The sequence below is a fragment of the Mchenga conophoros genome, linkage group LG1 (genome assembly GCF_057382185.1).
Source record: "Mchenga conophoros isolate Kocher_MC1m ecotype Shallow Benthic linkage group LG1, M_conophoros_male_GT1.1, whole genome shotgun sequence".
Lineage (NCBI taxonomy): Eukaryota > Metazoa > Chordata > Actinopteri > Cichliformes > Cichlidae > Mchenga > Mchenga conophoros.
The window spans coordinates 19,242,824-19,268,954 of record NC_140526.1 but is presented as its reverse complement, the minus strand read 5'-3'; the positions used below and the strand labels follow the sequence as shown (position 1 = coordinate 19,268,954).

Sequence of the window (26,131 nt, the reverse complement as noted above, 5' to 3'; positions counted from 1 at the left end):
GTTTTTTTATAAAACGAATGTACTCTGATGCGATATCAGTCAAATCAATGCTTACTTAGAAAAACATGATTCCAAAATCAGATTTAAATCAAATGTAGCCATAACATGTGACGCTTGAATTACTCTGGCAGTGTTGTCCACGCATCTTGGTTATTGTACTGGTCGATTAAGCAGCTTTGACTTTAAAGTGTCTGTCGTGTTTCAGGTTGATCCCAAGAAGCATCGTCTGCTGTTTGAGGTGTTTGATGAGAACCGGCTGGTGAGTTAGTTTTAATTATTTATTTTTGTTTCTGTATATGATCTACACTAAACTGCATTGGGCGACAAATCTTATTCTTTGAATTCAGGTGCTTTTAGTCACATTACCACAGGTGTATAAAATCAAGCACCTAGATGTGCAGTCTGCCTTTATAAACATTTGTGAAGGAATGGGTTGTTCCGATGCGCTCGCTGAATTTGTGAAACTGTAATTAGATGCCAGCATTGCAACAAGTCAGTTGGTGAAGTGTCCTCCCTCCGAGATATTCACAACCAAGCTATACGTTATAAGCTATGCTACTGCAAACTTTAGGTACTACAGCAAGTCAACCACCAAAGTGTCATACCACGTAAAGTTATAGAGTGCGGTCGCTGACTGTGTAAAACCTGGCAGACCTTCAAACCGCCTCTGGGATTAACATCAGCACAAAAATTGTCTGCCAGGAGCTTTTGGGCATGGGTTTCCATGTGTGTGTGTGTGTCAGTGCAAATGTGAAAACAAATGTGAATAAGTGAAAATAAGTGAGCAGATCAGCAGCAGATCTTTATCGTCAGTATTTCCACACACAGTGTAAAATCCACGTGAAATGTGATATCTGGAGGGGATTTAATTACTAAAGGTACTGGGATTATGCTCTTTAGTTGTGGTTGGATTGTCTAAATGCAAAGCTGGTCAAATATTGTAGAGCTAAAGTGTAACGTGGAGCTGTGGAGTAGGCTAAACAGGCGCCCCAATAATTCCTGTTAGAATGGGACAGACTGATCAGGGTAACATTTAAGAGTAAACTGGGTCTCTAACACATTATTAATTAGTTAATTTTTTTTTAATTCCCCAGATTTGCCTAACAAATACAGACCTCCTACTGTGATCTGTATATGTGTGTGTTTGGTCAAGTCAAATGAGGTTGTAGATGAGATGGTGGCATTATATACTACATTTTTATTTTATATGTGAATGAGAGTCAGCAGATATGAGATTTGAAGACAGACAATGAATGAAACAAAAGTTTTTTACTGCAAATATATTCTGCATTTTATCACATTAAGTGCTAACATAACAGTAATATTCCCAGTTTATCTGCTTCAGTGCGTTTTTGTCATTTGGCATTGTCCACTAGATCTGAGTCCAACCACGATCTGAGCCTATAATGAGCATTTACTTTACTTACTTTCATGCTCTGCACACTTGAACCAGGCTCCAGTCTGCAGAAAGTGATAACTTCGAGTAATGGTTCAACACATTTACAAATCCCAAGATAGCACATATACATTTCCTGTCTGACCAGCAGAAGTAAAATAGGCTTAAATTGCTAGTTGCTGGAGCCTAAGGTCACTTTTAGATCATGTTTATGGTCTTAAATTGCAACTTATAAAGCCTTATTTTCCACTGAAATTAAGATCAGATCTACTAGCTCAGTAGACTTTTTTTTTAAATTATATCTTATAATAAGGAAAATATTTGTAATTTATTCTAAGAACACAAGAGTAACAAACTTGATTAAAGTAGGCAATACTTTTGCAGGGTTTTTTATAAGGTCGTCTTAAATAAATTGAATATAAAAAATGATCAGCTTTCACACTGCACAACTCAGTTTTGCCCATTTATTGACTAAGAAAATTTATTGCTGTGCAAAGAAGCCGTTGCATGTCGTAAAATGGTACAGTATGTTTCATATTTGTATGGAGGAGGGTATGCCCCAGTCATTACAAGGTTAACTGTGCTTTGTCTGCCTGTCAAATACACAGAGGCCCTTATTTTGCCATGACACTTGAAGTACTGTTGGAAACTGGGATACCTTATTATTCATGACTGTAAATAGGGGCAAATCTTAAGGGCATGGAGAGGATGCAGCTGAATAGTTTGAATAGGAGACTGAAGAGAATATCGATGCCTGCGTCTAGTGTTTCCTTATTGATCACACAATTGGCGCAAAGTGATGTTAAAGGTTTTAGGATGTAGCCTAAATGTAGGGGGACATGTGATAAGCTGCTGACCCAGTTTCATTCTGGGCTGATACAAAGCAGGTACGCACGAACAGGCGGACTCTAGTGACACGACCACTTCTGAGTTTCGCAGCTAACAGTCTGTAACTGTATGCAAAGTCAACACGGTCAAGCAGTGAACCAACATGGATGCTCAGAAGTCCTTATGTGACTGTACTAAATATCACTTCAACTCACAGAGGCAGAAATGAACTGAAAACTCTCTTTATCACTCTTATATTCATGCACCAGAGAGATGTGCATGCGTATTACAAATTAGCTTCACGTTGAATAAAACTCCTGTGTTTCCTTTTATGCATCTGCCACGGTAAGCTTTGGTTTTACGGTTTGGTTTTACGATTATTTTAAAAAGTATGAACATATTTATAAAAGTGTTGCCAGAGGTAGGAATTGATTAACTTTTGGAGTCGCTCTCCTTGTTGTCTCCTTCAAGAAACAGCAATAATATGTCTATAAGTTGAAATAATAAATATCAGAAGACATTGTTGATGTTCTCAAGATTGTATCAGAGACTAATCTGGATTCAGAGACTTGGTGTAGATATTTGTCTTGAGCTGCTCTTGTTCAATTTGCATTGATCCTCCGCTAAAAAAAAAGCACCAACTACACTTGTGTCCACAAAGCAGGCTAGAAAATGATAATGATAAAAACATCTACTAGTGCTTAGTCCTAGAGACTGGTTGACGAGCGACCAGCTTTTACTTTGAAGTCAAACAGTCTCCATTTTTTAGTTTGCGTCTCACTTTTCACAGTTTTACTACCGCTCGGCGAGCAGTCTGCAATTTTTTTGCAAGTCCATGCAAACTACATGTGGCAACTGTGGCAATCTGCTAGTGAGCAAAGCAACTGCAAGGAGTTCGTATGTGCAGCACTGCATGTACCTCTTTGGGACCAATTTCATCTACTGGCTGCCAGCAATTTCCAGCAATCACTTGGGGGAAAACAGGTTTTCCAAAGCTCATACAGGTTTTTTTATTGGAAGCTTTGGATTGTTTTCTTGATTGTTTTGCTGCTCCATATTTAATATTTCATTCATAACTAACTTTCTTTTATAATGGAAAGTAAACAAAAGAAGTTGTCATTCTTTGTAGTGTCCTAAGCTACATTTCTTATAACTGCGATACATGTCTTGCAGTTTGTAGAATCAGTGAATCACCTGCCCCTTTCCCACTGGAGCTGTATACAGCTTCATAGACTTTTATCACTGGTGAAGTTTGGTCCCCAACAATACCAGGAAGTGGCAAAGTAGATTCTTGGAATTACAAGTCAATAAAAAGCCAAGCATTGGGCAGCCATCCAGCAGTCCCATCAGTTTATGATAATTACATTCACATTTCTAACTCTTGTGAAATCTGAATCACCTCACTGTTAATAGTCTTGTGATGCTTTTTGTAATCGTGGAGTTTCTACATCATAAATTTGTTACCATAACATTCAACATGTTTCAGCGGGTTTTGCTCAGACTTTTCAGGTACAGTCAGTCGCTAGATCATTAAAAAAACGTCAACACACGAGCTTTCGTTTGCAGCTAAATGGCTGAATGTTTCTGGAACCTGTCACTACATCACAGGTTTCCAGTCACATGATAAAATAAAGACGGGGGTGAGTCACTCAGTTCTGCCTTGTCATGCTCCAGTTACACGTTGGAGTATTTTGGAGGGTGTGTCAGAGCTGTGAAAGTGTGTGTGTGTGTGTGTGTGTGTGTGTGTGTGTGTGTGTGTGTGTGTGTGTGTGTGTGTGTGTGTGTGTGTCTGCAGCTCTGGCACACTGAGAGCTCAGCAAGAAACGTGCTTTGTTGGTCGTCTCATACGAGATGTGTTGATTGGATGATTATTGTTTCCACATGGTGTTTCCACAGTGTGAGCTTTCACATCTTGGGATGATAAGATTCTTCTGGCTAAGACTTTCAATTATAGCCTCTTGAGAGTTTAATAAATAAACATTTATTATTCCCACAGCATAAATCTTTGTTCCTTTGGACTATGACATGTCCTCTAGCACCACCAAAAGTAGTTTTTACTTTAACAAAATGTGAAACTTTGATGGATGCATATATTTGGACACTTTGTTTTTTTGGCCAGATTTTTAGATAGTACACAGCCTTGATTACCCAGACTCTTGAGAACAATTAAAAAAAGTAAAATTACATATTCTGATAGCAAGAGGTCAGACTCCACAGGGTTAAACTCTTTAGTAAATCACTTCTCCAGGCTATGCCAGCAGACCCCCATAATCTAATCTAACAGCAGTGTGGTCATATCTAGTTCCCAGTTATCTCAGAGGCAGCTAGACACACCCACAAAAACCATAAAAAAGTAAATCAGATGCTGCTGTACAGTTCTCGCTTAAAATACACGAGTGTGCCTTTGCAGCAGCCCCTTCCCCGCTTCCAGAGACAGCATGAATGCAGAAGTTGCTATGGTTACCTGCACTTGAATTAATTGGCACGATTCAAATGGTAAAAGAAAGTGATACAATGGTAGCTGCTTTGTAGCCTACAGCAAAACAACATTTACAAAGACTATGAAAAAAAGCTAAACGCTGAGAGGCAACCAAACTTATCCAAACCAATCAGGCAGGTAGAAAAACATACTCAGACTGGGACTGGAGCTGGAGGTATTAATATATCACTAAAATTTGTTATATAGTACACTAAATATATCTCTTCTGTGAAGATAAACTACATCAGTGGCTTTTTCATACATGGATTAAGCCTAATCCTAAATGGAACCTGCAGTGAACTTCCATGTGTGGAAAATGAACCTGTAGCAGTTACTTACACTATTACATTAGCAGGAAGCTAGCTTCAAACATGTAGCTGTTGATATCTTGGTTTGCAGTAAGTTTATCAGTAGAAACATTCTAGTAAATCAGAAATGGTATAAGTGAACAAAACAGGACATGTTGCTCAGTCATTCGGGTCATCTGATAAAAAGAAGGTCAGTGGTTTGATCCCCAAAGTTCTTCAGAAAAATCCATTAGAGAAAGACAGTGTGTGATAGTTAGAAAGTGCTTAATTATATGAATTCATGTGTGAGTCCTTGAAATTAAAATTTAGAAAGGTGCCAAATAAGTCTTCAATAAACTTAAAGAAGTCCAGTTGCTTTCTTTCCAAGCTCTTTACACTACTCCGGAAAGAGTCTCCTGTAAAAGCATGTCTCACTGAGAGATTTTAAAGAGGTCATTCGCCTTGTTTGGCTTTTGGACACTGGCAGCAGATGTTTGATCACCTTTATGATATTTCTCTAACCGTAAAAATGGGTAGCTGGGATAGGCTCCAGCCCCCCTGTGACCCTGATAAGCAGAAGAGAATGCATGCATGGATGGATTAAAAATGCCTGTCAATATTTTCTTGGACAGAGATCTGAGAAATGCTACTCAGCTCTCTAAAAGTTTGATTACTTCATGTGTGATGAGTTGTATAAAACACATTTACACACACCAACTCTCAGACACCCCAGTCAGATGTCAGTCAGTGCCCCTTGTTCCTCTAGGACATCGTTATCAGTTCAGCCATATTTTCTGCTGATTTGTTTGATCGTAAAACATCAAAACTCTTTAGGGCTGCACCTTAATAGATGCCCAGCCTCTACTCTAGCCACACCCCACTGACCCAATTTATTGATGACCTCACCTCAGACACTTTCGCTGGAGACTTTATTAAATAAATATATAACTTATCCTTCAATGCAAAGCATGATCTTCGCTGTCATGCCAAATTCTTGTGCCTATTTCCAGGCAGCTTTGCTGTGACTTAACATGAACGTGCGGTGTGCGTCACCAGCCTTGTCTTATGGCCTAGATACCGTCAACATCAGTTAAAGCTGCTTTTGCCTGGATGAGTGATTAATGGCCAATCATGGGTTTTTTCTGGCAGTTTGTCATGCTCCTTAAAAATTTAGGTGATGACTTCCACCGCAACAGGAAGTGTCCACCGGTGAATCATTGCTTTATCCTGGCCTGGCGTCTTACTATTAAAGACTATGCTAAAACCGATTTAGAGGCAGAGCAATATCAGAGTAACAGGCGTTGAGAGGAAATCAGATGAGTACTGACTGTTACATGAAGTGTTGAGTGATTGGTGTCGCATCACCGCGGTCCCACAAATCTTTCTCCCTCTTATCGTGTTGAATTTTCTGCAGTAAAGCAGATGATTTGCAGCAGGTTGTTCAGTCACTGAGGATCAAAAAGCATTTTTATTAGTGTTTTTATTTGTTTGGGTGCTCTTTTATTTTCTTTGGCATTTTTATTGTGTGCTAGCTGAGCTTTGTCACCCAGTCCTCACTCTGAAGCAGAATTATGTTGAAAGTCAGTCCCTTTGATTTCCTGTAATTCAATAGCAGTGGGTAAAAATATTTGTGGGGGCGCAGAGCAGCAGAAACATAAGAAGCATAGCTGCAGCAGGAAGTGAAGTCTTGGGTGAGTGGCCTGAAGCAGAAGTAACAGTTGACCAGAGCTTTAGTCGAAGATGCAGCGTGGACGACTGCCGCGTTGTTGTTGTTTTTTTCTTTCCCCAAGGGAGTAAACAGGAGTGAGGTGGCAGCAGCAGATGTGAGGTGTTACACATTTGTCAGAGGGTGCAGTTAACTAGCCCTGAGCTAAGGCTATGAAGCAGGTCCGCTTTTTCCTTCAACTCTCAGTGTTGCTTTCTGCTCCGCGACCGTGTCTTTAAAGGGGGCTCAGCAGTGAGATTAATCTGTTTTCAAAGGTCATCTGTTTGGGTCATGCCTCCACACAGAACCACTGACCTCCCCTGACTAAAAGCCATGGTCCGCCTGGAGAGGAATGTAGGTTGTCACCAGAGCTATTTTGGCAATGCGCAGTCCCTAATGATTGTGATCACAGAGCAGAGTTTGGAGCAGTTGCTTTGCTCTCCTTTTCCCAGCCAGCAAGTTTGATCATGCAGCTCCCGCTGGCGCTGCAGGGATTAGAGAGTTAAACGAATGGCACGTCGGCTCCGCTTGCATTTTGCGTCAAGGAGAAGCAGCACGGACCCTCTGTCAGAAAGCCTCAGCAGCCATGGTGAGGAAAGCGGAGTCAGTGTGTCAGCTCAAAGCCCCTCGGAGAGTCTGGCGCACAATTCTGTCCACTTGAAGGTGACTCCTCTGTCACCAGATTATGCTTATAATCAATACTCTTCAGTGTTCATACCCAGGGTTAACACCGGAGGATGTAATAAGAAGAGAATTCTACAGATCTCACTCCAGCCCTGTGGAAAGCTCAGCGGACAGGTGGATGGCAGCGTAGAGGATGGAGAACCAGGAGCTGGTGAAGGAGGAGGAGCGTGTGCGGGTTCTGACGGGGGTTCGTGCAGCAGCAGCATGGCCAGCGATGGCGGCTACTGTAGCAGTAACAGCATCTTCGAGCCAGAGGCACCAGAAAAGCATAAGACCACCCAAGAGAGGAGTCTACACTGCTGCAAGTCCAAGGTCCCCCTGAGGCGGTGCTCCTCCTTAGTTATATTCCCAAAGAGCCCCTGCAGCACCCCACCTGCTTCCCCAGTAAGTCCAGTGGCTTTTCCTGCGCTCCCTATAGAGAAGGGCTCTAATCAGTCATCTCTTCAGACTTCTGTTAATGGATACTCACTGACAGATGAGGAGGTGACTTCCAAAGGGTCCACCAACACGGCAGTAATCGGCCATCGCTTCCCAAAAGAAAGCTGTTCAGCTGAGTTCAGGGACACCAAACACATGGTGCAGTTTAATATTCCCTTACAGGACGAACCAAAATCTAAAACAGAGGACATGAGCAAAATAAAGGAAGTGTCATCATCTCTAGACAGATCAAATCGTCACTCCAGCAGCCTGTTGCTGCGCTTTGCCCACCAGAAACCAATGATATCAGGAAAAGGAGCCACAACAACAGCTACAGTCAATGTGGAATATCCCGAGGCTCATTACCCAGCAGAGCACCCAGAGGGTGATCACGACTGCCACAAGAAACTTTATCGTAGTACCTCTGCTTGTTTGTTCTCCTCAACTAAACCTTCTGAGAAAAACCTGAAAGCTTGTTCATCAGGAAAAGGCCACCAGGAAAAACCCTGTCATCACGCCATACAGAGGAGCTTTTCCCTCGAGGTGCCTTACGCCAACACTGGAATTTCATGTCACGTTTCGAATCCCAAACTCAGCAGCCCCTGCTCTCCACATGTGCACATTCATTTGTCTCCTTGCTGCCCGGCTAAGTTGCCTACCTCTCTTCCTGATATAAACACGGGCAACAAATGGAATAATACACCCATAAGCTCAGGTCAATGTGCCGAGGTAAGTTTCTTAAATGGAAGGTCCCAGGCCTTATACCTCATAGTGTATAGAGAAGATAACAGCTGTCAAATAAGCATTTTTTTTTTAGTTTATGTGACACAGCAAGGCTCAGGAAAGCATGTTAAGGTAAAGAACAAAGTGGATTCACTGAAATGTTGTTAAACTGGTTCCAGGAGATTCCACATGCACTGACTTTAACTGCCATGTACACGGGACTAAAATAACAGCTGGACTGTGTAAAGTAATGCAAATAACAACTATATTTTATATTGACTTTGTGCTTAATTTTCCCATGCATAAAGTTCAACATTCAAATAGTTCTGTGTATTTTATGTCTATATAGATATACAGATATACAGCTCTGCCATTCACATTCTTAAAACTCAGTTTACTGCGGGTCAAGAAAGAGTGACGTTCAGTAACTGAGAAGATCGCTACAGCTAAGTCATGCAATTAACAAGCCCAATGTGGACAAACATTCAAAGGTTTTCGGTTGCATTACAGTAAATCCATCTGCTTATTAGTTTCCCAGAAATCAGTGAATAAGAGGGAAAGGTTCCCTTTCAACCTGTTTGTGTGTCTGTCGGTGTGTGAACTCATCTTTTGAATAGTTTCCTTTTTTATTATTCTGTTAGCACTATGAGTAATTGGCCTAAGTATTTACCCAGGCTAATTATAGCAGTGGGAAAAGTGGTGCCCCTTGCTGATATAAATAAAGTGCCTCTGAAATATTCTGCCTGACTCCAGATAGTCTACTGGTGTGTAGCACTGATTCAAATTTAACTGCATGATACTAGAGCGCTGCGCAGTCATACCAGCCATCTGTGGACGTGCATGTGTGTGGTGCTAATGTAATGTAGGCGGAATGAAAGTGTGAGCCTTTCCCAGTAAACTGGTGGTGTGTTGCTTTCCTTGGTGCCACTGCCAGCCAGTGTTTGTGAAATATCAAGTGTCAGTCTCCACCCCTACCCCCCTCCATTTAGCAGAATGTCAAGTAGGACGGCTTCCTCCACTAATTAGTCAGTCCATTTATTTTTAAAATAGTTACGTTTGCTTAGGTAAATCTCAGTTATACTTTCACTCTAGAAGGCCCAAAACATGCTTCATGCCTAACTATAAATAATAAATATGGAAAAACTTGTAAATTATCTTTAAAAATAAAAAATAAAAAATTTGACTCCTAAAAAAAATTGCTAATAAAAGAAAAAAAATTGAGAAAGTTGTTAATTTGGAAAAATTGTTTCACAACTTGCCAATAAGGCTTTGATGGATGTGTTTAATGAGTCTGTAGACAAGACTGTGAGTCAACTCCTTTCTGCTGTGAGTCAAAACGTTCTGTGTTTTAATTGTAATACCTGCACTGATTTTCTTACTTCTTCCCTCTGACATATGTTCTCCATATAATAATTAAAAAAAAACACTGACACAAAAAAAACTAGATTAAAACTACACATTTTCATACAATAAAAACTGAACTGCGTCATACACATTTAGTCTCACAAGGTGAATGTGGTTAAAACTAAACTGAAACTAGCTGTAAAAAAACCATTTAGTTAACTGACATATAAATAACAACTGCACTAAAACAATATTGTCCCCAATCCAGTTTCTTAAGAACTTAGGCCTCAGTCACACAGGCCTAGAGACTGCTCAGTAATCCACTAGTAAACTTAGTCTTCTATTGAAAAATGTGTAGTCCCAGACTAGTTGGCAAATGGTTACTGGTGTCAAAGAGGTTGATGCACTGAAAGCCTCATTTTGACTTCCTTGGTCGCTAGCGGATTACTTTGAAAAAGTAAAAGTTCTGCTTAATTGTACAACCAGCATGTTTCAAAATGCACTTTTATTTTGAAGGTGAATGATCTCTATTTCTAGTTTGCATCATGCATTTATACCCACCCCTCAGTGAGTAGTTGGCGGGTGTTTGCAGATGAGTCAGCGTCTTCCAACACGTTCTCACTCCCAAAGCATAATATTTTACGCTAGGTGACAAATCGTCACCATATTACGTTTTCGGCTACCCACCACGTTCCTAAATGACGACCTCGGAAAAAAGAGGAAATAGGAGAACCGTCCGGACTGAATCTACACGTTTGCTCTTTTTCTTCAAATCGCTTAGAAACACGCTATTTAACATCGTTAAAGTCCTGGTTAAGGTCAGGAATAAGGTTATGGTCAGGGCTAGGGATAAGGTTAGGTTTAGGGCTGGAATACAGGGCTGGAACGTCTATTACCGCGGGAGCGTCATTGCACTGGATTCCAACCATAACCCGCCGCTTACCATAAGAACGCCGAAGGTCTCCTTTCGCGTTCCTCAGGAACGCCGCGGGACGTGACAAAACGTCGACATGTTACGCCTCGGGAGTGAGAACGGGCTGCGTCTTCAGTGCAAAAAACAGGTGGCCAAACAGTTTTTGGTGGTGCAGTTTCACCGAGAAACCTGCTAGAAACCTCCAGCACCCATTCGCCAAATAGTCGAGGTTGTGGTTGCCAGGAAGACATAGACTGGTTTCTAGGCCTGTGCGACTGGAGTGTCATTTAACCGGGGTTGTGGGGGTTCTGGAGCTTATCCCAGCTGTAGCACACCGGACAGGTTGCTAATCCATCACTGGGCTGCAAAGGCAAGACAGATAACCAGATATCTGGCCAATTTCAGGATCACCAGACATAAGGAGAACAAGCTCCAAAGAGAAAAGCCCGATCTGATCAGGAAGGTTCAAACTGGGAACCTCTTTGGTGTGAAGTGGCGTTGAAGAGGCTTTGGTGCATATATCTGTTTATGTTTTGATTTCTAGGCAAGAAATACATGTTCTGAACCACTGCAGTTTAATCCCTGACAAATAGCCACCAACAATAATAAAACTAATAAAAACTAAATTAAAACAAGCAAACCAACTCCAGAAAGTAAAACCTTTTTTTTTCAATATTTATATAGCGACAAATCACAGCTACAGTTGCCTCGAGGTGCTTATTATATTGTGGAGTAAAGACCCTACAGTAATACAGAGAAAATCCCAACAATCAAACGATCATCTATGAGAAAGCACTTGGCGACAGTGGTACAGAAAAACTCCCTTTTAACAGGAAGAAACCTCTGGTAGAACCAGGCTCAGCCATCTGTATGACCCGTTGGGGGTGAGGGGAGGGAGAGAGGACAAAAGACACAATGTGGAAGAAAACCAGAGATAAATAATAACTAATAATTAAATGCAGAGAGGTGTGTAAACACAGTTAGTGAAAAAAGGGTCAGAGAAAAAGAAACACTCATGGGAAGCACCCAGCGAGGACCTGGTTCCAAAGAAGAGAGACCTGAAAGCTGAAGGCTTCTACTTTTAAATACTCTTGGGACCACAAGAAAGCCCGTGGTCTGAGAGCGAAGTTGTTGGGGTGATATGGTACTATGAGGTCTTAAAGATAAGATGTGGCCTAATTATTCAAGACCTTGTAAATAAAGTGAAAACAAAAAATGAACTAATTAAAATGCAAAACCACAGTAACTATAAGTTCTTCTTGAAAGTCTTTTGTATTACACGCTTTTGTTTTTATTGTCATGTCCACCTACGCTGTGAGTCGTGCTAATGGTTATCTAAGATCTTGTGCATCATAATCTTAGGTAACTATAAGAAAAAGATGCGACAATAATAAAACCCATACAGGTCGTGAATAATCCTCCCACATCTGTAGTGGAAATGTTTAAAAACAGCTACAGATTTTATTGCCCAAACATGTATAAATTTGTACTTTGTAGTGCCTTTTATAGCCACTTCAAAAAAATAGGTCACCTGAGTACAAACAGACCAGCACTGCTAACCAACATATGTACTCCAAAAATACAAACATATAACTGTTGCAGACTTAATAATACTGCAATATGACAAATTAGCATCTGTCTATTTCTGGACCTTTTTTTTATATTTTTAGAATTTGTTTTTCTCAGCTGCACGTGGACAATCACCTAAAACTTTTAAATACTGCTCCAGAAACAAAGAGAAGCTGTGTGCGGCTGAACATGTAGGTTCATATCAGTGGTGGTGTTTGAAAACTTCCTTTGCTCTGGTTAGCCGCACTCCCAAAGTCACCAGATGAGTCATCACCATAGTTAATGAATAACCAGGTATGAATGTGTTGCACAACAAGGTGAAGACATGAATCAAATGAATGTTAACAATGATTTTATATAGCGAAATAACAAGCATTTACAGTTTCATAGAGCATTAAACGTTTTAGGGGTATCTCACTACACAAACAAGTGGGTTTGTGGAGCTGCTGAGTTAACATGCAAAATAACTAATGTGTATTTAGAGAGATAGCCCAGCAAAGTGCCCTTTAACCCCATATGATTTATACAAAGCCCAACTTCTGTGCTTTAAAAGGTTTACAGACTGGGTTACAGCCAGTAGTTGGAAATATTTGACATCATTCTTCATCCTGTAGTTAAATAATTTGTTTGCATATTCCCCAAGAGCATAACAAATGACATCTAGGCTGTCAGACATAATGTGTTTTAACTTGCCTTAACTTTGTCATGGCAATGAAGTGCTGTTTTGACACCTGTGTCAGCTTTCAGTTCAGTATCCATCATCACCACGCTACCACCGCCACATTAGCTCCTCAGAAGCTTATTTTTCACAAGCTGCTGCCCACCTGTCAAAAGCAGCTTTTCGTTGCAGAGCCAAGATGGATATCGCTGAGGCTACCAACATGTGTCTGTAGCTGTTTGCCGCAACCTCATGCAGTCTGTGGTCAGCACTGCTTAATGCCATATGCTAAACTTGAGCTGCATTCAGTGTCACATGAGCCTGCAGGGATGCTCTGAATGGACATTTATCTGTCGTTATCATTTTATCTTGGGCAGTTTTTTTTCACGTGTCCGTAGCATGCATTTCCCCTTTGTTATCTTTAGCCTCACCTTACCCAGGAGGCTCTGATTTCACTCCATCATCTGTTCGCTACTGATATAGACGTGACCTACTCAACTTCAAACCGTTAGCTTTAATTGTTTATGCACTACGGTTTGTGGCTGAGTTAAATATTTATTTGGCAGAGAGATCAGTGGATTTGATCAGCTGATGTAAACACAACACCTGATCTGGACATTCTGGAGATTGTGTTTCTGGGTAAAACCAATTTATCCTTAGCTAGCTTTTAGTAATAACCGCTTGCACAGGATGCTAAGAAAAATGGATTCAGCTGCAATATATACTGTAAGTTCTCAGTAATATATATAGCAGGATGGAGCCACAGCCTATATTAAAAAAAGATGTTTGGTTTTGGTGCCCACATTTTAACTATATGTTTAATTTTTGAAGTCAGACAGACACCACACCGTGTCTTTGTCCTGACTTCCTCCTCTCACCCCAACCGGTCACGGCAGATATTCGCTCCTGTCTGACCTAGTCCTGCTGGAGGTGTAGTACTGTCAAAAGGGATTTTTTCCTTTCCACTGTCACTAAAGCGCTTGCTCATAGGGGGTCATATGATTGTTAATGTTCTTTACCTTACAATATAAAGCAACTTGAGGTGACCACTGATGTGATTTGGCGTTATATAAATATAACTGAAAGTGAATTGAATTAAACCTCCTATTGAGTGCATTACACAAATAAAAAAATATTTCAATCACCAAAATTGGAGCACAGATTTCTTAAATGAGCTGTTAGTACAACTAATTGGAAAGGAAGCTTTAATATTTCTCTCAACACAGTACTCCATTAAAAAATAATTAATAAAGGGAGAAACTATCCATAAGTACCAATGTCTTTGTTTTCAACCATGCTGTAAACAGTTTCTATAGCTAAAATTGGGTATTTTAATATGAGAGTCTGTGTGGATTGACTTGCTTCTGGATTTTCACTCCAAGAACTGGGATTTTTAGTACTTCTGCTTTTAACATTGCAATCCAAGAGTCTGCTGTTTGGAAGTAATCTATTTAAGTTAAGAGCGTCTCTCAATGTTTTATAAGCGCAATGTCTCCGTTAAAAAGAAATGAAACATTTCTTTATCTAACTTTTATTCTTACTTTTATTCATCAAAAAGAGCTCTATGAGTTATTTATGTGAGCCCTGTATGTCTTATACTATGATTTACTAATTAAATAGGATTCTTTAGCAGATTTCTATTACAAAAAGGAGAGAAATGTGGGGGAAGCCACTTTTATGAGTAAGTCATAGTATCAGTTAGACAATGCTAATAATAGTTTTTAATTATTTTCCATATGGGTACCCTCTGTTAATATAAACTACTGTAAACAATAAAGACAGTGTTCTATATACAGCCACAGCTGCTCTGTTTACTGTATGTTAAATCTCCAGTCATTCAGTATTGTAAACAAACCCAAAATAAATACAATTATTTCTGACTTCCATAATATGGTGGAGGGTAAATAAACACAGAGGACTGACAGTGCGTTTAACCTTAGTATTCTTAGAAGACCTCATGAAGGAAATACTGTGCAAAGCAGGCGGTTTCTTAATGGAAATGCAAAGCCTGCCAGTATAACAGCAACGATAACAAGTGTGCTTGTCTTAATACCGCTTGCATAAAACAGAGACTGCTGTTTTTAGGACAGTTCATTGTAATTTTGGAAAAGCTTGCTCAGAGTTTATTTTAATCTGGATTTATGCTTTTCTCAGTTGCTCTATTAGAAGTGCAAGGGCACGATGAAGGAGGCCTCCATCTAAATTTGTTCACATAAACACTTTGTACCCCTGTTAGACAGTTTGACCTGCCATGGGTGTTAATTTTGGTCACACGTGCTGACTCCCACTGTGCTTGGCCTCAGCCTTCTGCTTTCGAGACCTTAACAGCTCCAATAAAGGCATGCAGTGAATGTGTGAAGAGTTCAAAGCAAAGACGGTTCATCTGGCAAATGCTACATTATTTTGATCCCAGTCTCTGTTGGAATAACACAGAGCAGCCATTCATCGTCGGCTGATAAACACATTCCTGCCTGGGCAACATGCTAAATATACACGGAAATGGAGCCAGTTAAATGACTCTCATTGTTTGAAGTGGGAAAATAGTGCAGCGGGAAACGTTTTCTGTTAAATCTACAATTAAAGACGGTTTGTTAAAGGGAGTGTCTTGTGAAAAAATCGGGTGAGAGGAAATATTTCTAGCCCTTACTGATGATTGAGATAAAAGAGAGAGATGTACAACCTTGAAGTCACTGCAGATAACACAGACATACTTCTTTAGAGATATTAAAGTGGTTCTCTGTACTATAAATCAGTTGTTTTTAAATACTTTTTCTGCCCAAGGCACACTAAAGGTCCTGCCAAACTCTTAAGCCACACCCAGGTTTTGTTTCGGGGTTTTGTTTTGTTTTTTTGGGTAGAGGATGAGGAAGCCACTTGCAGCTTCCCATTTATGCCATATAAGGGACTGAGGAAATGATGTACATGCACAAGTAAGTGTAATGTTTACAAAGGTTCACAAATGATGGTTATTTTGTACCCTAAAACACATAAAATTATACCAAAAATACAAAATAATGAAAACAAACTATTTTAAGCAAGAAGTGAACCCGTAAAGGAGTTAACTGCTTAACAAATCAAGACCCTAACTCAACAAACTAACCTGTGTAAATCAAGAACTTATGCTATATATAGACCATTTTTAAATGCAAGGAGGGCAGAAGAGGAAAAAGGAGGGGGAAACCCCAAGGACAATCGATTAACTCAGTGCAAAGAACTCCCATCCCCCCCATACTGTCACAGCTGATAGTTTGGTCCACTTGTTGGCCATCTGTATTTCAATGGCTCCACCCATAGTTTCCTCTTTTAACAAACCAGGAAAAACTGAAGCAGCAGGACGATAACTCAAAACAGAAAAAGTAATTAATGCATCTCATAAGTCTATTTGTGCCCGTCAGTTAGAATGCAGCGTAGTGTCATTGAAACAAATTTATAGATTTAACTTGTCCAAAAACATGAATTGTGTGCTATGTAATGCCATTGAGTCAATGCCATTGACTGTGGTAATGACGTGGTAGAGTGAAACCTTAAACCTGTGTGTCTGACTTGACTGAATATTGCCACATTTAGGTTATTTCACATGACATGTGTTTTGTCTGGTTTCTCTCAGAAAAGTTTTGTCTCCCAAAACTTGTTTTTAGCTTGTTAATCATCCCCCCTCCCAACAGACGAGGCATGTTAACATTCCTCATCCAGGGAGCTTTTGCTCTGATCACCTTTTGTGTTATTTCGGTGATGCTTTGTCTGCGCTTGTGGTTAGTTGTGGTTTGTTTAACACAGAGAAGTTACTCTGCTGTTAAACTGTTAATCTGGCCTTTGATGTTTAATGCTTGTATAACCTTAACTTAGGCGTACAGAAACTAGAGAATGAACTAAATTTTCTTTTGACAGATGTTTTAAGGGGGAAATTAGTCCTGCTAATTTAATTTCATGAATCATGTAAAAAACATTATTTATGTATATATATATATACACATGTGTATATATATATATACATCTATATGTGTGTATATATATATATACACACAAGTTTTGTTTTTTGTTTTGTGTATTTTATGTTCAATATAGGTATTTGTTGTGCCTGAAAATGAATAAATAAATGAAATGAAATGAAATATGTATATATTAGTAAAAAAGTATAATCACTAATCTAATCTCAGAGGTATTTTAATATATAAGTCCAACAATACAGCATAGGTTTTCTACATTGTAAAAAAAATAATAAATGCTGCGTTGGGTGTAAAGAAATAAATATGTAAATTTACAGTAAAAGTTCTGTTAGCTCTTTGCACAGTGCCCGCCCTGTGATTTTAAAACAAAACTAAAATTAATTGTCAGAATGTCCTTGTTTTGTTTTATGTTTTTTGTGTGTTTACTGTGAACTCACTGTAAAAATCATAGATTTCTATAGTAGATACTAAAAAAAAAAAAAGTATGTCATTTAATGTCTTATCTGTTATATATCTTTGGTGTAGTATGAATGATCATGGATCTTTATCAATAGGAAAAGTTGTAAAACCTATGAAGACACACTTAAGTCTAAAATGTATGCCCTTCTTCACATTTTTCAAAGCTGCCCAAATTGCTTCGCCAGATTGGAGTCTTTAGCGGGCCAATTCTGGCCCCCGGGCCTTATGCTTGACACACTTGCATTAGACAAATTAAGACTGATTTTGGTCATGTGCAATGGAAAAAATCAGTCCCTGTTTTTTTGTGGGTAGATGATACTTGCTGGGCTGGATGTCAGTCTCTTTACCTACTACGTGCAGTTAAATGTTACTGTCACAGTTTTAAATGTGTAGCATATACAGTATATTCTGAGCTGATAATAAACCGATGATGTCTGGTGAAATTGGTGACAGACTAATTGTAAAAGCCGTGTGTATGTGCTTTGATATCAACTGTATAAATAAGAAAAAGAAACTGATTGTCAGGCAACTGATTTGGGTCCAGTGGGTCAGAAATTTGGAGCAGAAGAGCTGAGATGAGTTTTCTCAGGTTTAGCTAAACCTGCATTCTGGAACAGGGACTCTTAGACATCAGATTAACAGCCCGTCCTCTGTGTTTGTAGATGATGTTGTCACGGCTCTGATGTCCATGCGTTTCCCTCTTTCTCTCCCTTTCAGACACGTGATGACTTCCTGGGACAGGTGGATATCCCCTTAAATCAAATACCGGTGAGTGCTTGGCTGTAGAAAATTCATTGTAATACTGATGTCTCTAATCTAAGATCACAGTAGGCTGAATGTAATTTGGTTTTCACTGTGTGAGCTCTTAGCTTCAGTCCCACCTATGGCACCATTTAAATATAAACATGGACATCCTTATTCTACTGCCTGTTCCACATCAGTGTGCACAGTTTTGGAAATACAGTCTGTTGTGTTTATGTTATGCTGCTGCTTTTGTTTTGTTATAAATACAGCACCCACAAATTAGCCCTCACTGTGCACGGTCACTGTCATTTCACCCATTGGTATCTTAAAAGTGTTATGATCCTGAGCTGAACAGCAGATTTATTCATGCAGTGTGAAGAAATGAAAGATTTCCTTTTCTTATTTTGTTTTCTCAGACAGAAAATCCTAACAATGAAAGGCCATACACATTCAAGGATTTTCTGCTTCACCCACGAAGGTTGGCATGATTTCATGGTTATTTAATCTTTTGTCTTTCTCTGTTTTACATTCCATTTCCCATATATTGGCTCACTCATTTATTATTTTTTTTAGCATTTTGGATATTTATTTCTTCCACTAAAAACAAAGAAAACAAAACAATTATTTATTTACGTTTTTGCCATTCCCACACAGTCACAAGTCCAGAGTTAAAGGTCATCTGCGTCTAAAAATGACCTACCTGCCAAAAAACCCAGGTTCAGAGGAGGAAACTGCAGATCAGACTGAGGACAACGATGTAAGTTTACGCTTAGTGTTACGAATGCTTTTGTGTTAGCAGTGCTTCCATTTGTTCAACATGAGTGTCAGGTCAGTTAGTAGTTGGTGCTGAATTTAAGTCCTTGCACTCGCTTTTAGAGCATCACACGAAAATGTTTGCATTAATTTGCATCTTTAATTGTAAGGAGTGAACCAGAATCTGTGTTTTTATTACTATTAATGTACATATGATATGACTAAGCTGCATAATTTCAAATTTATGCTATAGGTGTATCTGCTAGGAGGCTGAGGGGTGGCACTGCAGCCCGTCAGTATGTTTCAGCATGATGACAATCCCAAACACACTGTCAATGCAAAAAAAAAAAAAAGCATACCTACACAAGAAGACACACAATGACACTTTCAGTCATGAATTTGCCTCCCCAGGGCTCAGACCCTCAACACTATAGAGGCAGTGTGGGATCATGCTGACAGACAACAGAACAAAAGACAGGCAACATCCAAAGAAGAGCTTTGAATGACTACTTCTGAAGGCTACTTACAGAAATTATCCTAACTCTTGGCTAAGAGAGTTCAGGCTGTGTTGAAGAATAAAGGGGCAGGGTTATACAATTATTGACTTTCAGGCTCATTAAAATTGTACAAACTCTGTTTCTTTTATATTTGTACATTTCAATAAATCAGTGCACCAGTTTCCCATTTTTCTGAGCAAAAGATGAAGAAATGAGGGGTGATTTAAGACTTTTGAACAGTATTGTAAATTAACATTTAGATTTAGATTAACTTAAATCTTAACACTGCGAAGTTATTAAACTGTTATGGCTCGTTTTGACAAGCTGGGTCACATTGAGATCCCAGCTATAACCTTGGCCTTGTCACCTGGTTTTCAGCGTTAGGTACAAAATAGCTTGTGGTTCATCTCCTTACTGACAGATCAAAGCACAAGTCAGAGTGTCAGGTGTATAAATCTCTTACATATACACACACGATACTGCACATCCATGATACTTTCTCTAAATCTCAGTCATTGTGAACTGTATTGTGTGTGTGCACCAACGTGATTTCCACCCTCATCTTTAGCCATGAATGGATGTACACACTCCCTTACTTTGTTTGCATATAAATTCACTGTTTGCACCACAAAAATTGGGAGTGGAATTTATAGAAAGGAAATGACAAAGCGTGAACGTGTGTGAAACTGAGACAGTCATCTGAGAAATGTAGGAAATAAGAATCCCGAATACAAAAAACTATTCAAAGAAAAGGGTAAAGTAGGCCTTCAAGGCCAAAGCAACCATTATGCATAGCTGCAGCTATTTGCATGCCACTCACAGTTACCAAGAACAGTAATAGTAAGGTACCAGATAAAGTTTAGTACACACAAAGTTATTTGCACTGAACTTTGTATATAGTAACTTGTACATATTAATATCAGTAGCTGTGTTTGTAAATGTGAAAAAGCTCTGTGAAAATGGCCGTTTAATTTTATTTTCCAGGAAGGCGAGACTTTTTTTTTTATCTCCAGTTTTCCATATGTACAGCTTAGTTTAGTTCTTTAGCATTTCAAAATGATGTCCTCCTTGTTTAACAGCCTGGTTGGGAACTTCTGGAGACACATGATATGTCAGGTCCCAGACAAAACCAGATCCTGCCTCCTCTTCCTCCTGGCTGGGAGGAGAGGCAAGATAATCTGGGAAGGATCTACTATGTTAATCATGAAACCAGAACCACACAATGGCAACGGCCCACCACGCAGTAAGAAGGCTCCCATATCCTATAAAAAAATTAATTTAAAAAACCCTTTTGATGCATTTCATTAGTGAGAATCTAAGTGTCTGTCTCCCCCTGAACAGAGACGGCAATTTGGAAGTTCAACGAAGACAGAACAGTAATACGGATGCGGCGCATGTTTTCATAACACGCAGACAGATCTCAGAACATGAGGATAGCACGCAAGAGTCTCCAGAGGTAACTCTTTCATTTTTTGTTCCCTGTTTCCTTGTTATGTCCCAGGATTTCTGATAATGTTGATAAAATTAGAGAACAAGTTTCATGGTTTAACACTTGAGTCCAACCCTTTCATAATGCTGTTTTTGCTGCAAAAACTTCGAAACCCACCCAACTCTGCAGTACTTGCTTAGCACCAAACATCCAACATAAACGTGGTTAGCATCTAGCTGGTTAACACAGTAGCAAAGGAGTCTGCTGCTTGCCTCAGGATATAGTCTATAGCAGTCTGTTAGGAATAATCAGAAATATTGCTGATGCTGCCTTCTCAGTGATGTTCTGCTTGGAAATATATTTAGTACATAAATGTAATCTTAGGCTCCTTTTGCCTTCAGAGCTGCCTTAATTTCTTTATTGTAAAGATTTAACAAGGTGCTGGAAGGATTCCTCTGAGATTTTAGTCCATGTCGACATGATAGCATCACACAGTTGCTGTGCATCTATGATGTGAATCTCTCGTTCCACCACATCCCAAAGATGCTCAATTGGATTGAGATGCGATGTGCTGAAGGCCATGTTATGACAGTGAACTTTCTGTCAGGTTCAAGAAACCCTTACTGAGATGATTTGAGTTTTTGGAGGATGGATACACCGTGGTCATAAAGGAATGGACATGGTGAGCAGCAATAGTTAGGGAAACTGTGGGGTTTAAATGGTGCTCATTTAGTTCCCAAGGGGCCCAAAGGTTTGTAAGAAAGCATCACCCACACCACCTCCAGTATTATATGAGGCAGAATGGATTCATGCTTTCATGTTGATGCCAAATTGTGACCCTGTGATGTGAATGTCGCAGCAGAAATCAAGAGTCTCTGGAGCAGGCAACATTTTCCCAATTTTCTATTGTCCAATCTGGTGAGCCTGTGTGAACTGTAGCCTCAGTTTCCTGTTCTTAGTTGACAGGAATGGCATCCGGTGGGGTTTACGGCTGCTGTCGCCCATCTGCTTTGAGGTTTGGAGCAGTTGTTTTGCATTCAGAGATGGTCTTCTCTTAAAATCCTAGTACATCAGCAGTTTCTCAAATATTAAGACCAGCCCGTCTAGCCCCAACAAGCATGCTGCATTCATAGTCAGTGAATTCACCTTTCCTCCCCATTCTGATGCTCAGATTGAACTCAGATGGACACTGTGCATTTTCAAAATCAGTGCAGGACATGATCTTAATTAATCCTTTTTAATAGTGATACAAACTGTTGCAGTGTTGCAAAGACATGCAATGGTACAATTAAGCTCAACTTTGACCTATGGAGGAAAATGGCAACAAAGGGCATTGCTCACATGAGCAGGGCTAATCCAAAACAATATCAGTAGAAAGTTCAACAAGAATAAAACACAGGGCATCTGGAAAGAACCATGAGGCACCTGAGAAGGATGCAGGATGTGGGTACCAGGAAAAACAAGAGAAGACTGTAAATACACAGGTGTGATTGAACACAGGTGAAACTGATGGGGGTGGAGCAAAGGGAGTCGGTGGAGAAAAGGACAAAGACAGGAAGTACTGATTAAGTAGCTCTTAAAAAAGATTATAGAGCCCAATTCATTTGATTTTTATGTATATATTAAGTTAATTCTACCATGTGCAGGCTTACAGGCTTGTAAAAAAAAAAGGTTAACTGCACAGGGATGTTTTTAAAACCTGCTTTAAGGTTTATCAGTTTTAACACAGCCTAAGCAAAGCAGACGTCATGCGTCGGGCTCGTCTTCTCAATCCGCTGTATATTTAAACAAAGAAGTTCAGATCTTTGTCATACTACCTCTGACAGCCCTGCACTGCTGTTGCTTCATTGGAGTCTCCTCTCTGTCATCATGTAGAGCTGGGAGATCATTACAGAGGATGATTCCACCCAGTACCACAGTAGCAACCAGCTCAGATCACCTTCACCCCGCACCCCAGTGGAGTTCCACTCACTGTGCGATGAAATGAGGAGCGTTAACATCGCTGCCGCAGCTGGCGAGCAGCGCCCCTCCCAGATCGTGAGTTATGTTCTGTGTCGCTTGAGGTTTGACTTACTGAAAGCAGAGGGGGGGGAGTAGGCTCGTAATCATATAAATGTGAGCTGAGAGTGGGAGAGTGGTGGAAAATTTATGCACATTAATGGCCAAGTGGTCATCAGAGTCATCCTTCCGCTCTCCTGCAGGATCACACCAGTAATTCAAGGCATTCCAGTCGCAGAGGAAGTGCCCAGACCTCAACAGGAGAGGAACATCCTGCTAATCCTGTGGTGAGTGTTTCGCTCTCTGTTGAAGTCCCCAAAATGTTCTTACATCTGAATGCTTCAGTCTTTATGAGTTCACTTTTCAATCATCTTAGACTGTCACAGTTCCTGTGGAGGGACATTTAAGGAATACAGCATTGCTAACTGCGTTATAGATTTCTATGTGGAATATTGCGTTTGCTAGAGTTTGTCTGTTTGCTAGATTCACAATTAATAATCTGTATCACGATTATTCCCACAGGTTAGTCATTTGACCACTTATACTATTTTTGTGCATACAAAAAACTTGTCACTCCAGATCAAATCTGAAATGCCTTCTCATGAATCGCTGCATCTTGTTTTCACTCTTTTGCTGAAAGCTCTGATTGCTGATTTGTGTCTGTTGCTGTTGGTCCAGGTGTTGTTGTTTTTAGTCCACCGTGCTGTCTTTTATAGAAATTATTACCAGTCATGCTTTTGATTTGTTCATGTGCATTAGAAAGTTTAGAATTCGAGTTTCTATATTTTATTTTGAAAGTTCAGTCCTTTGTAATCAGCCCATCTTATCTTCCCTTAGTGTCACAAGCCTGAGTCACACAGGCCTAGAGAGCAGTCAGCAATCCCTGCCAGTCATGATTGATTTAGTAAATATGTTTATTGAGTTATCTTTTTCCTGTTTGTGTCAGACTTTCTAGTTTCATTACTAGTGAGCAGTTGGTGAGTGTTTGCATATGTTTGGCATCTTCCATACAAATTTTGGACTACTCCAGTAATCTGCTAGCAACCAAATCAATCACAAGAGGGTTTCTGACCCAGCACTACTAGTCCCTGACCTCTGTGTGAGGTAGCTGTCACAACAGTCCTGTTATTCAGCCAGTGAGTCTCTCATCCTGTGATGGGCCTCATCAATGTGGCATCTTGGACTGCAGTTGGTGGCCATAGGCTCTTCAGCCTCTGAGCTTGGAGTAATAAGGCTCCACACGAAGTAGTCAGACCACAACGGAACCTGGCCAACAAACTGGACAGGATACATTAATAATAATCCATTTGCATAGAGTGCCTTATAATGACTGTCTGTATGATTATGGTGGAAATTATATCATATGCCAAATTATTGTCCTTGAATTATCGTCTTGAGAATGTATTTACTTATTTTTAATTTGACAGCTGCTTCCAACCTCAACTGGGTTACCTCCAGGCTGGGAGGAAAAGCGAGATAGTAAAGGAAGACGCTACTTTATCAACCACAACAACCGAACCACTACATGGACACGACCTCTCGTGCAGGTACTTCGGCATTCATATCTTTTTATTCACATTCTGCATAGAAACCTTTGTTAAACCCCGGGTTTTTTTTAAAAATTAGATTAAAGCTCTAAAATAGCACTGTTCTGTCAATTTTCCCCTTCAGTGTGTCTGTTCTCGATTTAGAATCTCACTGGAGTCTTTTTATTTGTACAGAGAACTTCAGAGGCAGCACCAGCACCATCAGCACCGTCAGCAGCAGCAGCAGCAGCAGCAGCAGCAGCGGCACAGAGTAGTGCAGGCTTATCACAAAGCCCTACACCATCCCAACCATCAGCAGCAACAGAGGAGTCTCCTCAGCACACTCCAAGCCCCGAGGCCACGCGAGAATCTGGCTTCCTGCCGCTCGGTTGGGAAGTTCGCAGTGCACCCAATGGAAGGCCGTTTTTCATCGACCACAATACCAAGACAACTACCTGGGTGAGAAGATAGCAGCCAAAGGCTTTGAATGCACCTGTGTGTCCAATTCAGAAAAACTAGACTGGGTTTCAGTTATTTAGTTGACTTTTTTTCTAATCTGTGCCACAAAGAAAGTGAATTTCCAAGCTGTAACTCACCACCATCTCTTGTGTGAGGATTTCCTCTCTGACTGAAACACACCCTGCTTGTTTTTCTCTGAACAGGAAGACCCCAGGATAAGGATTCCTGTACAAATGAGGAGGAGATCCTCGCTTGATCCTTCCGATCTTGGCCCTCTGCCGGTAAGTTCAGTAACAAGATGCAACACAGGCATCAACTTTTGAGGATTACCTATCAGGGGAAAAAGCCTGCTAGCCAAAACATTAAGACCACCATGCGTAGTGAAGTCCAGTCCACTTGCGCCACCAACGCATCTTTAAATCTTCAAAATAGGGGACTGAGACATTGGCAAAGGAAACTTTTAAAGTCCAGTGTTTTTCAAGGTTGCTGAGTCTCTCAGCATATCCCATAGTTTCCTTATCAGATTTGAGGTCAAGTCAACACTTTGTTCTGGAAATATTGAATGAAGAGGTCATATTTTGAAATTGTCATGTGACAGTTGCAGTTTTCCTGCTTAAACAGGCCACTGCAGGCCACATACACAGTGGGCTGTGTGGTCTAAAGAAATTCTTATTGAATTTTTTCTCAACATATGGCTATTTATAGGAAAAAGTATGTTGTGGAAAAAATTATACATTCAGAATGGGATGTTTAATACAAGTAAAATTTAATTAAAAAAATTAAATGAGAAAAATAATCCCTAAAGACATTATAATATCTAAGGTAAAAGAATTTAAACACATGACCATTTCACAATACTTCCATAGAAATGTACATGTGTTAATCACTTAAAGCATGTGACAAAATGTGTTACATTAGCCATGCAGTGCATAAAATCAGACTCTCATTTCATTTTTAAAATAAATGTTTTGTTTTCTGAAACGATGAAAGAGCAGATTTCTTTTTAACTACCCAGAGCGCCAATCTGCATCCATCAGCTGCGTGCTTCACATACCTCTCCCAGTTAATACAAAGGTGCAAGAGAAAATAAGTGATTCATCAAACGGCCCATCTTCTTTCATTGTTCCGTGGCTCATCTTCATCCCACTGTAGGCTTTTTATATCAGTGGACAACACAGTAAGCTCTTCTGTAGGATCAGATCGCATGGATCCACCTTCCTCCCCTTATGCACAGCAGTTAACTTTGTGCACACTTGACCCTTCACCATTTATCCTCTTAGACCACTGTTGTCAGCATCCGTCAGTTACCCGTCTAT

At 40.0% G+C, this 26,131-nt stretch overlaps 1 protein-coding gene across 2 annotated transcripts in view; it reads left to right on the top strand.

The window, feature by feature from the left end:
• Nucleotides 1-26,131, top strand: part of nedd4a (NEDD4 E3 ubiquitin protein ligase a) — a 44,162-nt gene that overhangs the window by 7,383 nt on the left and 10,648 nt on the right. Inside the window, exons 6-16 of one of the 2 annotated variants that reach the window (XM_085269177.1) lie at nt 206-259; nt 18,127-18,177; nt 18,570-18,631; nt 18,808-18,910; nt 20,483-20,646; nt 20,745-20,859; nt 22,708-22,869; nt 23,034-23,117; nt 24,258-24,377; nt 24,552-24,815; nt 25,019-25,096. In XM_085269177.1, the coding sequence (XP_085125303.1) occupies nt 206-259; nt 18,127-18,177; nt 18,570-18,631; nt 18,808-18,910; nt 20,483-20,646; nt 20,745-20,859; nt 22,708-22,869; nt 23,034-23,117; nt 24,258-24,377; nt 24,552-24,815; nt 25,019-25,096 (1,257 nt within the window). Of the gene's footprint in view, nt 1-205; nt 260-6,783; nt 8,526-18,126; nt 18,178-18,569; nt 18,632-18,807; nt 18,911-20,482; nt 20,647-20,744; nt 20,860-22,707; nt 22,870-23,033; nt 23,118-24,257; nt 24,378-24,551; nt 24,816-25,018; nt 25,097-26,131 lie in introns of those variants that run through there. The other variant, XM_085269175.1, reaches the window with a different exon arrangement.